At 49.5% G+C, this 13,702-nt stretch overlaps 1 protein-coding gene across 2 annotated transcripts in view; it reads left to right on the top strand.

Annotated features, from left to right (window-relative positions):
- ANKRD13B (ankyrin repeat domain 13B) overlaps positions 1 to 13,702 on the top strand; it is a 36,547-nt gene that overhangs the window by 9,977 nt on the left and 12,868 nt on the right. Inside the window, exons 2-9 of one of the 2 annotated variants that reach the window (XM_083715146.1) lie at positions 2,726 to 2,861; positions 7,618 to 7,742; positions 8,257 to 8,302; positions 8,801 to 8,944; positions 9,733 to 9,922; positions 11,639 to 11,705; positions 11,925 to 12,006; positions 12,477 to 12,541. In XM_083715146.1, coding sequence (XP_083571272.1) covers positions 2,726 to 2,861; positions 7,618 to 7,742; positions 8,257 to 8,302; positions 8,801 to 8,944; positions 9,733 to 9,922; positions 11,639 to 11,705; positions 11,925 to 12,006; positions 12,477 to 12,541 — 855 coding nt within the window. Of the gene's footprint in view, positions 1 to 2,722; positions 2,862 to 7,617; positions 7,743 to 8,256; positions 8,303 to 8,800; positions 8,945 to 9,732; positions 9,923 to 11,638; positions 11,706 to 11,924; positions 12,007 to 12,476; positions 12,542 to 13,702 lie in introns of both variants that reach the window. The other variant, XM_083715145.1, reaches the window with a different exon arrangement.

Here is a 13,702-nt window from a genome sequence, read left to right as displayed (position 1 = left end):
TTGCACTTTGACATGCTTTTGAACTGCTAGGTGGGCAGGAGCAGGGACCGAGCAACAGGAGCTCACCCTGTCGTGGGGATTCAAACCGCTGACCTTCTGATTAGCAAGCCCTAGGCTCTGTGGTTTAGACCACAGCACCGCCCACGTCCTATATACAGTGGTACTTCGGGTTAAGAACTTAATTCGTTCCGGAGGACACAACTAAATGACTAAACAACAACAACAACAATAATATTGTTGGGGAGTCGGCCCCTTTGAGCAGAGTGAGGCTGACTTCTGCGTAAACAGGTACACGGTGGCCGAGTGACTCAGCTGATGCAAACATCACACAATCCTCAGTCCACAGATTTGTATAGTTGCCTCCTAGTACCTGGAAAAATGCAAATAAAGCACAGCTCTTCCGGCCCCCCTCTGTGGCACGGCAGGGGGTGGGGAGGTGGAGAAACGAATCATTTGTTTTCTGCAAAATTGCATCACCCAACATCCTTCCCGGGGGCAGCTCTTGAAAGAGCGCAGATCCGATGCAGGCGAGAAGGCAGCCGTCAAAACTGTGTCACGACACAGAACAAACGGGCTGGGATGGATGGCAGGGGTCTGGCCCTTGGCAACTGTCTCTGGAAAGCCCGCCCTCGAAACTTGGCAAACTGTTTTCCTTTCTGCTTCAGCCTGGAATGCTAGCAAGCTTCCATTATTTGCAATTAACACACAAAAGCCCCAAAGGAGAGATTGACGCTGCCTCTTTGCAGATCCCCCCTCGAGGGAACCGTATCCGACACCTGCCCTGGCAGGATTCGAACCCTGAGAGAGGCAGCTTGGCTCTCAGGAGCCTCGCACCATTGGCTGTTGTCCATCTACTACCAAGCCAGGCTCAAGGTCTTTGTATTAATTTACAAATCCCTGAGCAACTTAGGTTCAAGGTACCTTGTGAACCTCAGTGATATCCCTGAGATCACGCGCAGGAACATTGTAAGTCATTCCCCAAGTTGGCAAGTTCTTTTGACAGCATCACGAAACTGAGCCTTTACTGCCATTGGCCTAGTCCTGTGGAACCCTCTGCCACTAGAGATTCTGAAAGCTTGTATTTCACTAGGCTTATGCAGGCATTTAAGAAGACATATTTCCATTATCTCAGGTGTCTCGGACGTCGTAGGTTCTGCTGGTCCAAATAAGGTTGTTAGCAAATGTAAATAAGCTGTTGGGTTACAGCCAATAGATTGTTTATCTCTTAAGACAATGTATGTTAAAATTTCATCATCTATCAGTTGGTCCAAAGTCAATATGCCTTCCATCCGATTTTTCCATATCACCATCTTTCCCCCAATTTTTAAAGCTGGGTTTCCTCACAAAGTCAATTTTAGCATGGGAAAAGGTGTCCGATCTATTTTTACTAGACATTGCATTCCACAAGTTTCTAACTGGCATAATTGATTCCAGAGATTCATGCGTTCTAACATATTTTGATCCTAATACTGTCCATCAAACTAAAGGTGTTATTATATATGTGCATTCCAAAGTTGCCCAGATCAGAAAATTGATGCCAGTTGTAGGCTTCCAGTATTTAATACTTGGCAATAAGTAAGCATGATGATATATATAGCTCTATATTTGGAATGCCAAACCCTCCTTAATTAAGTTGTAATTGCATTTTCTGTAAATATATTATCTGAGTTGAGGAACCCCATAGACATATTCGAAACAAATAAAATTGCCAAAGGGTATGGTTTAATGACTCTCATCTATCACTATCGGAAGAAACCTCTCTATATATTTTATTTATATTGCAGAGCTATACCGACAAAATTCTATCTTTTGGTATTGTTGTTGTTTAGTCGATTAGTCATGTCCGTCTCTTCATGAACCCCTGGACCAGAGCACACCAGGCACTCCTGTCTTCCACTGCCTCCCGCAGTTTGGTCAAACTCATGTTCGTAGCTTCGAGAACACTGTCCAACCATCTCATCATCTGTCGTCCCCTTCTCCTTGTGCCCTCCATTTTTCCAAAATCAGGGTCTTTTCCAGGGAGTCTTCTGAATGGAGAGGTTTGATCTTCTTGCAGTCCATCAAGAGTCTCCTCCAGCACCAGAATTCAAAAGCATCAATTCTTCGGCGATCAGCTTTCTTTATGGTCCAGCTCTTACTTCCATACATCAGTATTGGGAAAACCAGAGCTTTAACTATACGGACCTTGGTTGGCAAGGTCATACCTAAATGGATTCAGAAAAAATGCAGAACTGCTACTCCTTAAATGGATGGGTGAACAAATTTTCACCAGATTGGCATCCATTAGCTCTCCTTCCACCAGTTACGTAATAGAATATCCTGATATTTTAGTAAAGGCATCTGTCATTTGCATCAACGTGGGAATAGTAATATGAGGAATAAACAGAAGAATATATTCTGTAAATAAAAGCAGTTTATATCCAACTGAATTATGCACTGCTCTGTTGATCTCCCTCTGTTGTCTCATAGCGCAAACCAAGGTTTCTATTCAAATATTGAAAAGCAAGCGTGAAAGTGCACATTCTTGCCTATTTCCTCTAAATTGTGCGGGAGTAGCGGTCAACATACTTGTGTAATATTCAGTGTGTCTGTCCAGAAAGAATATCATCTGTTATTTTTTGCAAGCTGTCGATTCCATGGGGCACCGAGGCAGAGACAAACCGAGGAAAAGCGAAGGGTCCTCTGCCCCAAGGATGCTGACCTCATCCTTCCTTTCTCCCAGCAGGTGGATATCGAACAGCTGGACCCCCGAGGGCGCACCCCCTTGCACCTAGCTACCACCCTGGGGCACTTAGAGTGCGCCCGAGTCCTCCTGCGCCATGGGGCGGATGTGGGCAAGGAGAACCGCAGCGGCTGGACAGGTGAGTCTCACCTCTTCCGCCTGGGAGTTGAAATCAGCGTTGTGGGAGCAGGGGCAGGGTGCCAGTTTGTTTGGGACAGCCTGATCTGCACTGGCTGGCAGCAGCAGGCCAGGGGAGGAGCCAGGAAAGGGGTGGGCCTGATCCGGCCAGAATGAAGTACCACCCTCTAGATTGAAATGTTCATGCTTCAGTCTTTCCCATTGATATAGTGCTCTAGTTTGGCTGGATCACGGCACAAACCACAGTTGTGCATATGCTTACACAGAAGTAAGCCCCACAGTGTCCAAAGGAGCCTCCCTGATATCTTGCTGTTTATCTATTTATTGCATCATTATCCTTATTATCATTTCAGTATATCACCCTTTATCTGATTATCCCAGGGCGATGTACAACATTAAGAACATAATTTACGCAGCACAGTAATAAAAACATAACACAGAGCATAATAATAAAATAATCACAATAGCAGTCCTTCCTACATTTGACAGGCCATAAGATTATTTAATGGCCATAGGCCTGGGTCAAGAAATATGTAGTGATGACGCCAGGCGAGCCTCTCTGGGAAGGGACTCCCACAATTGGGGAGCCATCACAGAAAAGGCCAGGTCTTATGTTCCCACCCTCTGAGCTTCTCCGGGCCTCAGATGCCAAGCGCATGGTCTGTTTGTAAGGGGAGAGGTGGTCCTGGACGTGTTGAGGTCCTGAGCCAAGTCAGGCTTTATAGGTCAGCACCAGCACTTTGAACTGGGCCTGGAAACTAATCGGCAGCCTGTGCAGTCAGTCCAGGATTGGCGTTATGTGCTCAAACCATCTTGTTTTCGTGAGCAATCTGGCCTTTGAATTTTATACCGGCTGAAGAAACTCTTAAGAAACTCAAGGTAGTTTACGTGGTTCTTCCCCCACAATATCCCTGTGAAGTAGGTTAGAGGCTGAGAGACAGTGAGCTTCATGGCTGAGTGTGGGATTTGAACTCTGGTCTCTCCCAGGTCCTAGTCTGACATTCTAACCACTAGGCCACGCTGGCTTCATGGTAAGTGTGCTTTGAACTAGAGACTTAGACTGAAATCCCACGCACCAGAGGGCTTGACAAAAAAAAATTCCTTCCAGTAGTACCTTAAAGACCAACTAAGTCAGTTCTTGGTATGAGCTTTCGTGTGCATGCACACTTCTTCAGATACACTGAATGCACACGAAAGCTCATACCAAGAACTGACTTAGTTGGTCTTTAAGGTCCTACTGGAAGGAATTTTTTTTTGTTTTGACTATGGCAGACCAACACGGCTACCTATCTGTAACCAGAGGGCTTGGTGTGTGTGTGTGTGTGTGTGTGTGTGTGTGTGTGTAAACGTGGCCCTCACAGACTCTCTGTCTGGTCCTTGGGACTCTCCCCAGACCACGCCTCTCACTGGCTCTACTTTACACCTTCCGCGAGTGCTTTTGCCCACCTGAAAATGGCTCCCTGAACTCTGTCCATGCCTCTTGCCTCGCCTGGATGGAGGCCAGAAAGGAGTGTGCAGGTGTAGAAGCCAGGCTCCTATATAAAGGTAAAATTTGCATGTGTTGCCCCACCCACTCTTGGATCCTCTGGCCCCGCCCACTGTGGTCATGTGGCCCCCCAAAAGCTGTCCAGAAGTGAATGCGGCCCTTGAGCAGAAAATAGTTCCCCACCCCTCGACGTACGCAGTTAGCTGGGAGTAAGTCCCATAGAACGCAGCAAGGCTTACTTCCGAGTAAATTTGCCTGGGACGGCGCCACTGCCTTCCTCTACCAGCGCCCATTTACTGCCCTAATTAAAATGCCTTTGCCTTTTAGATGGGTGAAAGCTTTGATCTCTTTACCGCCCTACGGCAATAAATATTTGATTTGTCGCTTTTACAAATTTATTACGTGGCTTTGTTTTCTTTCAACCTCTAGCGGTTCTGTGGTTTTCTTGATGTGGGTGGGAGTGTTCCTTAACTGCTTTGAAAAATTATTTAGGAAATTTGCCATATGAAACATCGAAACCGCCGAGGTGTCCTGGGTGTAAATGGTGCATGTCCTTCCAGATATTTTGCCTCCTATAATCACTTCCAGTTCGGCTTCCCGGATGCCGAGCCAATTATGAAATTAACGCACTTGGATGGAGTTGTGCTTCTCTGCAAAACGACAAGCCTTGAAACAAGCAGGCAGAGCCAGATTTCTTCAAACCAGCTTTTGCTCTCGTTGGACGGCCCAGTTCCACCACAGCTGACGTGCGACCTGTTTTTAATTCTCAGTTTCTCTGTTTTAAATAATGGGTTTGTTGGTTTCACTTCTGACCAGTTTCACTTTTCAATTTTTTTGGTTTGTGGTCTACTTTATTTATTTACTGTTTCCTTCAAGGAATTTTGTTGTTGTTGTTTAGTCGTTTAGTCGTGTCCGACTCTTCGTGACCCCCTGGCACACCAGGCCCTCCTGTCTTCCACTGCCTCCCGTAGTTTGGTCAAACTCATGCTGGTAGCTTCGAGAACACTGTCCCACCATCTCGTCCTCTGTCATCCCCTTCTCCTTGTGCCCTCCATCTTTCCCAACATCAGGGTCTTTTCCAGGGAGTCTTCTCTTCTCATGAGGTGGCCAAAGTCTTGGAGCCTCAGCTTCAGGATCTGGCCTTCCAGGGAGCACTCAGGGTTGATTTCCTTCAAAATGGATCGGTCTGATCTTCTTGCAGTCCATGGGACTCTCAAGAGTCTCCTCCAGCACCAGAATTCAAAAGCATCCATTCTTCGGTGATCAGCCTTCTTTATGGTCCAGCTCTCACTTCCATACAACACTACTGGGAAAACCATAGCTTGAACTATATGGACCTTTGTTGACAAGGTGATGTCTCTGCTTTTTAAGATGCTGTCTAGGTTTGTCATTGAAGGAATTATTTTTAAAAATAATAATAATATTTTCTTTTCTTTTTTTTATTTCCCATCCCATTTTCCATGGTGTTTTACTTATCTCTCCTTTGCTGCACCTTATCTTAACTCTTTTTAATATCATAATCATCACAATAGCCTCCAAGGAGTTCAAGGTGACGCACACTAGTCTCCCCCTCCTCATTTAATCCTCATAACAACCTTGTGAGGTAGGCCAGGCTGAGGGGCAATGAAGAGCCCCCAAGGTCACAGGCAGTGAGTTTCATGGCTGAGTGGGGGGATGTGAATCCAGGTCTGAGTCTGACACTCTGCTTCCAGGGTGGCTCTTTTCCTGCCCGGGGGCGGGGAGGTGAATAAATTTAAGGACAGCAAGGAAATTCCTTTCATTAGGAATTCCCACATGAGTGGGCGGGGCCTGGACAAAAGTGGGCGGGGCAACAAAGGTAAATGCTACCTTTACTGTACAGCGAAAGTTGGAGTTTTCTGCATAGACCCGCCCTCACCTCTTCATCCGGGAAGGGAATGGAGGAATGGTCCATCATTCAAGGACCTGTTCCAGGCAGGCAAAAAGCAATCAAGGAGGGGTGGAGTTTGCTAGGGAAAAGTTTGCAAGTTTGCAAGGGCCAGACAGACATGGGTGGAGGGCCACATTGGATCCCGGATTTCAGCCCCCCCTGCAAAGGCGAACAGATTTATTATGATGTCTGTTGTCAGGCGCCTTGTCAGATGTGTGAAGTGTCATCTTCAGTTTGCAGGGATAAATTATTCATATATATATTGGTCAGACCCCGTCTGTGTCCAGTTCTGGGCACCTCAGTTTAAGAAGGATATCGACAAGGTGGAAGGTGGGCAGAGGAGGGCAAACCAGGTGATCAAGGGTCTGGAAAGGAAGCCTTATAATAATAATTTATAATAATAGTTTATTATTTATACCCCGCCCATCTGACTGAGTTTCCCCAGCCACTCTGGGCAGCTTCCAATAAAGTGTTAAAAACAATACAGCATTAAATACTAAAAACTTCCCTAAACAGGGCTGCCTTCAGATGTCTTTTAAAAAGAAGATAGCTGCTTATTTCTTTCACATCTGAAGGGAGGGCATTCCACAGGGCGGGCGCCACCACCGAGAAGGCCCTCTGCCTGGATCCCTGTAACCTCACTTCTCGCAGGGAGGGAACCGCCAGAAGGCCCTCGACGCTGGACCTCAGTGTCTAGGCAGAACAATGGGGGTGGAGACGCTCCTTTAGGTCTACTGGGCCAAGGCCATTTAGGGCTTTAAAGGTCAGCACCAACACTTTGAATTGTGCTCAGAAACGTACTGGGAGCCAATGCAGATCTCTCAGGACCGGTGTTATGTGGTCCCAGCGGCCACTCCCAGTCACCAGTCTAGCTGCCGCATTCTGGATTAACTTCAATTTCTGGGTCACATTCAAAGGTAGCCCCACGTAGAGCGCATTGCAGTAGTCCAAGCGAGAGATAACTAGAGCATGCACCACTCTGGCCTGACAGTCCGCAGGCAGGGAGGGTCTCAGTCTGCGTACCAGATGGAGCTGGTAAACAGCTGCCCTGGACACAGAATTAACCTTCGCCTCCATGGACAGTGGTGAGTCCAGAATGACTCGCAGAAGAATGGTTGGTTCTGAAGAACGGTTGAAGGAGCTGGGTCTATTTAGCCTGGAAAAGAAGAAGCTGAAAGGAGATAGGATGGCCATCTTCAACTAGAAGAGGGGGAAAGCTTGTTTTCTCCTGCTCTGGAGGGGAGGACTCGAACCCATGGTTTCAAGCCGCAAGAAATGAGATTCCAACTAAACCATGGGAAGAACTTTATGCCAATGCCCGCCCCCCCAGCCCCTGACTCTCCTTTTCTCTCCCCTCCACAGTCTTGCAGGAGGCAGTGAGCACCCGGGATCTGGAGCTCGTTCAGCTGGTGCTGCGTTACCGTGACTACCAGCGGGCCATCAAGCGCCTGGCCGGCATCCCCCTCCTGCTTGAGAGGCTGCGCAAGGTAAGCGGGGGGGGGGGGGCTTCCTTGAACTCGTTGCCATCGTCATCCCTAAGGGAGAAGAAAAATACTCTCCTGGTTGTCTCTGCTGCCGGTGGTTTTCTCAATTGTAACCCCCTCAGGGCAGGGACCTATAGCCTTTTGTCGGAAGTAAATGCATCCCCTCCACTGCCTCTGTTTCTCCTCTCTTCCTCTATCGGACTACAACTCCCATCAGTGGTCCAAAACAGGGTTGTGATGGGAGCTGGAGTCCAGCACAGGTGTAAATGTTCCTGTCTGTTAATTCCTGGGGGTTTGAGCTGTTGTTAAAGGCAGAGGAGTCAGGGTTGGTAAAAAAGTTGGCAACCCTGGTTATACTGTACATTTAAATGAATGAGTCACAGAGAGAGAGAGTTGAGAGTTTTTCAAGACTCATACCTAGAAGATTGGGCTAGGATGCCAAGAGTGAACCCAGGCATCCGGCATCCCTTTGACCTCTGTAGCCCTTGACCTTTGACCTCTTCTCTCCTTACACCAGGCTCAAGATTTCTACGTGGAGATGAAATGGGAATTTACAAGCTGGGGTATGTTTGCATGCAGAGTAATAAGAAAAAGTAACCGTAGGATTAATAATAATAAATGTAACAACATTAATAATAACTACTTTGGGTTCATTTGGGAATGAGGTTGTAGGCTCCCCCTCCCATCACTGAAAGCAACATGCCCCCACCCCCCATCCTGCCTTTTTCCCCATTAAAAGTGATATCAGGACTTCAGCATAAGCCAGGGTGTATCTCCCACCCTCAGCCCCTTCTGTGCATCCTTGGGATAATTCAAGAGCACCTCTGAGCATGCACAGAGTCATTTCCCTCCCACTTTGGGGTTTCCAAGCCAGGCTTTTAGGGGGAGCTCTGAACCATGGATGGGGACCCGCTTTGCCCTAGCGGGTGAGATCTTTATTTATATAGACCACTGTTCCATTAAAAATCAGCAAAAATACATAAAGCCATGCAGCCAAAACCAAACAGAAAAGTTAAAAGCACTGACACCTAATGCTGCCTCTCTTCCCCTTCCCTTGGCAGTCCCCCTGGTCTCCAAAATCTGCCCCAGCGACACGTACAAGGTCTGGAAGTGTGGACAGAACCTCCGGGTGGACACGACGCTCCTGGGCTTCGACCACATGACGTGGCAGCGCGGCAGCCGCAGTTTCATCTTCCGAGGACAAGGTTGTTGGGAGCTCAGCTGAGCCGCTTCACATCCCGGGGCCCTGTAGGGAAGGGAACTTGAAGACGGAGGGAGATTCAGGGGCCACACTTTCCCATTGCGGAAAGTCAGTGCTTTGGGGGGACCACGGGAGTGCATGGTTGTGAAACGGGGCACACTTATATCGTGATGAGTTATATAAAGTATGTGTTGACTGTATAGTTGCTCTGTATTCCTAACCTGCTCTAAGGGCCTTGAGGCAGCAGACACCTGCCTGTCGCCTCCACAACAACCCTGTGAGGTAGGCTAGGCTGAAGGGTGAAGAAAAGCTTGTTCTTGAAGTTGTATTGGTGCATCTGGCAGCTTTGCTGCTGCAATTGCTACAATTTGTGTGGGGTTTTTTGTTGTTTGATACTGAGGGATATACACATTATCAAAAAAATAAATAATTTGGGGGTTGGGTTGCGCCCCATGGTAGCTGCTGCCCTTTGGGTGCGGATGGGGCAGAAGGCAGGTAGCCTGACAGCAGGTGGCGCCAGAGCCAACTTACTCCTGTTTTGTCCTTGTCTTCCTCTTCCCTGCTGAGTTCTCACTGGGACCGAAGGAAGCTGGCAGCCCCAGAGACCGGCAGGCAGCAAGAAGGCAGCTGGTTGTGGGGTGGCTGAGATCAGACTGAGGATGGTGGGGCAGTGCCGTATTTTCCCTAAGGGACCGCACACTCCACTGGTTTCCCCTTGGCCGAGCCAGATTGTCAGGATACATCCTTCTCAGGAGGGCACTGGTCATTTCTCTCTCTTCCTCTGCCCCGCAGACAGCAGCGCCGTCGTGATGGAGATTGACCACGACCGGCAAGTGGTCTACACCGAAACGCTGGCGCTGGCCGCCCATGACCGGGAGGGACTGCTGGCCATGGTGCAGCCCACAGAGGAGCAGGTGATGGGCCGCCTCCTGGCCCCCGTGGTCGCCACACAGTTGGACACGCGCAACATTGCCTTTGAGAGGTGAGCCAGGATCGCATCCTCTGGAGCAGCGGGGAGGGAAACCTCTGCCCTGCGGGCCAAATGTAGCCCAAACCACGCCCTCTTCCCCAGGCCACGCCCTCTCCTGAGCCACACCCCTACCTGGCCCCTCGTCACCCCTCCTTCATCCTCTCCTTGAGTATTTTCACCTGATCGTTCCTCTTTGCTGGGCTGGAAGGAGAAGAGAGAGGCGTGTGTCAGTGTCAAGGTGGGTGCCGGGAGCATCTCAGCCACAACTCACAAGGTGTTGGAGAAGTTGACTCTTTAGTCAAAGAAACAAAACAGCGCAGTCCTAGTGGTCACAGCAACTCTTCCCAGCAGCACTTGCCCCAAGGAGGCAGTTGCGAGCCCTCACCTTCCCACAGCTTTCCCCGGGTCTTTTCCAAGCAGTCTGAGGCTCCTTCATCTTGCCTGTCTTTGCTATGGCCTCTTCATACCTCTACTGGTTCTGGGCGGTCAGGGGGAGAGGAGCTGGTCCCTGGCCTTTTCAGCAGCCTGCCCCATCTCTGCCTCTTGGCCCCCCCTCCTCTCCAGCCTCTGCTTCTGCCTCTGATTCTGCACTGCTCTCTGCCCCAGCCTCTTCTTGCTCACCAAACCCTGTTGCCTCTTCAGCTTCCGACACCTCCTCTTCCCAGTCCGCTCCCTCTTCTTCCTCTGACCCCTCATCCTTGTCCCACCACCACTCCCCTGGCCCTGAGCCTTCTCCCCTTGGGGGTTCCCCAACTGCTGCCTCCTCCCACTCCTCTGCATCCAGCCAGTCCATGACAGAGAGAGTAGAAGCTCTCCTACTAGACAAAGAGAGAACTTTCAAGCATTGCTCTGCCTCTTTTGCCTCTGGGATCTGGCCCCTGAGAGGCTGCCCAGGAGAACATGCGGCCCTCGTTTTGAAAATCCTGGGTTGGGTTGAGTTGTGAGAGCTCCCCTTGTAGGCCTCTCCAACCAGCGTCTCCTCCAGCTGATTGCTTCCATGGTGGATGCCTGTTCTTCTTCCCCTGAAAAAGGAGCTGCTACACAAAACAAATGAAATACCGCGAAAATCCCTGAAACGAGAAGTAATCGACTAGAAATATCTCATAGAAATAAGCTAAATAATAAAAATCAAAACGTTTAAGGGAAAATTTAGAAAAACCTAGAATTGTACAAAGCCTTAACAGGATCCCGGCTACAAACCTCATTTTGTACAATTCTAGGTTTTTCTAAATTAAACTTTTTGAAACTTCTCGTTTCAGGGATTTTCATGGTATTTCATTTGTTTTGTGTAATTTCTTGGTTCCGTGACTTTTTTCTTCTGGAAGAGGAGCGGCTGCTCTTGGCATCCAAATCGCACCTGGCCTCTCCCCATCTTCCTCTTTGAGAGGCAGTGTGGTGTAGTGGTTAAGAGCGGTAGTCTCATAATCTGCGGAACCGGGTTCGCTTCCCTGCTCCTCCACATGCAGCTGCTGGGTGACCTTGGGTCAGTCACACTTCTCTGCAGTCTCTCAGCCCCACAGAGTGTTTCTTGTGGGGGAGGAAGGGAAAGGAGAATGTTAGCCGCTTTGAGACTCCTCCGGGTCGTGATAAAGCGGGATATCAAATCCAAACTCTTCTTCTTCTTCTTCTTCTTTGAACTGGACCCATGGAGCTGAGTGGTGATTTATTCTGTGGCCGGGAGAGAGAGCTAAGCTCCACCTCTCCTGTTGTTTCACCTCTCCCTTCCAGGAACAAGACGGGTATTTTGGGCTGGAGGAGCGAGAAGACGGAGGTGGTGAACGGGTATGAGGCCAAGGTGAGGACCGGTCCGGGCGAGTATCTTCGCAGGAGAAGGGTCTTTGGGTAGAGAGAGTATGCAAAGGACCGTACAGTCGGGGTGATGGAAGCAGAGAGCTTTATCGCTGAAGACGAGGAGCTTGAAGCTGCTGCAGGGAATGTCGGGAGGCAAGGGAAGTTGTTCTTTCCCATAGACACCGGCAGCAATCTTTGGCATTTCCCCTGCCTCCCTCTTCAGGTTTACGGGGCTTCCAATGTAGAGCTTATCACTCGGACGCGGACTGAGCATCTCTCGGAGCAGCACAAAGGAAAAACCAAAGGTAAGCCTTTTGGCCTCTCCTTGCGGGGGTCTTCCAGGGTGTACCAGTCAGGCAGAATCCTGATACCCAAGAGCCACACTGCCTCTGTCTAGAGCCAAAACTGAGGGTGATCCAGTGGATTTGCGGTGGACGAAAAATCGGTTTTAACTGATTGCCAGTCCAGTTAAAAGTCAAGGGCTGTAGCTCAGTGTCAAGTCCCAGGTTGAGTCTCCAAAGGCATCTTCAGGTAGGACAAAACCCCTCGTTGGGAAACCTGGCGAGCTGCTGCTGCCAGTCAGTGCAGGCAGCACTGGGCTTGATGAGACCAACTCAGCCCACGGCAGCTTCCTATGTGTAGATGCTCTACCGCTGAGCTGCGGCCCATTCCCAAAGTCTCAGAGATGGGATGAGGGCTGACGACCGAGAGCATTCAGAAAGCCACAGGTTCCCAGCCCGGGAAAAAGCTCTACTGGTGTGTTTGTCTTTTACAGGTGGGAAAACCCCTCTCCAGTCCTTCCTGGGCATTGCCGAACAACATGTGGGCCCCAACAATGGGGTGAGTAATAAGTGGGGGCCATAGATATGGGGAACACTGCATCCCAGAGGCCATTCGAAGGCTCCTTTTGTTGTACAGTGGTGCCTTGGTTTAAGAACAGCTTAGTTTATGAACAACTTGGATTAAGAACGCTGCAAACCCAGAAGCAGGTGTTTTTGGTTTGTGAACTTTGCCTTGGAAGCAGAACATGTTCCGCTCCCTGTTGAGTGTGTTCCATTTGTAAATTGAGTCCCCTGCCGCTATGGGAAAGCACACCTTGGTTTAAGAACACTTTGGTTTAAGAATGGACTTCTGGAACGGATTAAGTTCGTAAACCAAGGTACCACTGTAATAATGTTTTGCAGCACAGCTGGAGATCTTCAGACCAAGGGCCAGATGTGGATCTCCAGGCTTCTTTCCTTGGCCCATGGGACTCTCCACAGGCCACGCCCCCTACACAGGCCACGCCCCTCCTGAGCCACGGCCCCTGCCCAGGCCACACCCCTCACTGCCCCTTGCTTTGCCCCATCCTGGAAAGGTGTCCTTGAGCTCTGCTAACAGCTCCGGGATAGAGGACAGAGAGGCTGTGTGTTTGTGTAGAAACCAGCCTAGTGCATGAAGGTAAAATTTGCATTTCTCGTCCCACCCCCTTTTGCCTCCAGCTCCACCAACCTCTGACATGTGGCCCCCAGAAGCTTGTCTGAAAGGCAGTGTGGCCCTAAGGCTGAAAAAGGCCCCTGTCCGTTTTTTCAGGTTTTATTGCTTATGATGGTTCCATTCATTCATTCTCCACACCTCCTCATTTAATCCCCAGAACAGCCCTGCGAGGTAGGTTAGGCTGAGAGGGATTGACTGGCCTGAAGTCACCCAGTGAGAGCTTCATGGCCAAGTGGGAAGATTCGAACTCTGGTCTCCCCGGGGTCCCAGTCCGACACTCTAACCACAATGCCTTCACTGACTCGCTGTCCCCCTCGTAAGGTGGGATAGAAAGGATATCAAACAGAAACCAAAGCTTGGCGAAGCAACAAACCCCTTCTTAGGACACCCTCCCTCCAACCTTGCCTTGGTTTCCCAAACACCCTCCCCCCAACCCCTAAAGTGTCTGGCGTGCCGACATCCACCCAAAGTCCTCCACTAGAGCTTAAGGAGGATATTGATAAGGGGGAACACGCGCAGAGGACA

Source organism: Podarcis gaigeae, assembly GCF_964106915.1.
Source record: "Podarcis gaigeae genome assembly, chromosome: 15".
Lineage (NCBI taxonomy): Eukaryota > Metazoa > Chordata > Lepidosauria > Squamata > Lacertidae > Podarcis > Podarcis gaigeae.
The sequence above is the reverse complement of the archived record's forward strand: the minus strand, read 5'-3'. Positions and strand labels throughout refer to the sequence as shown.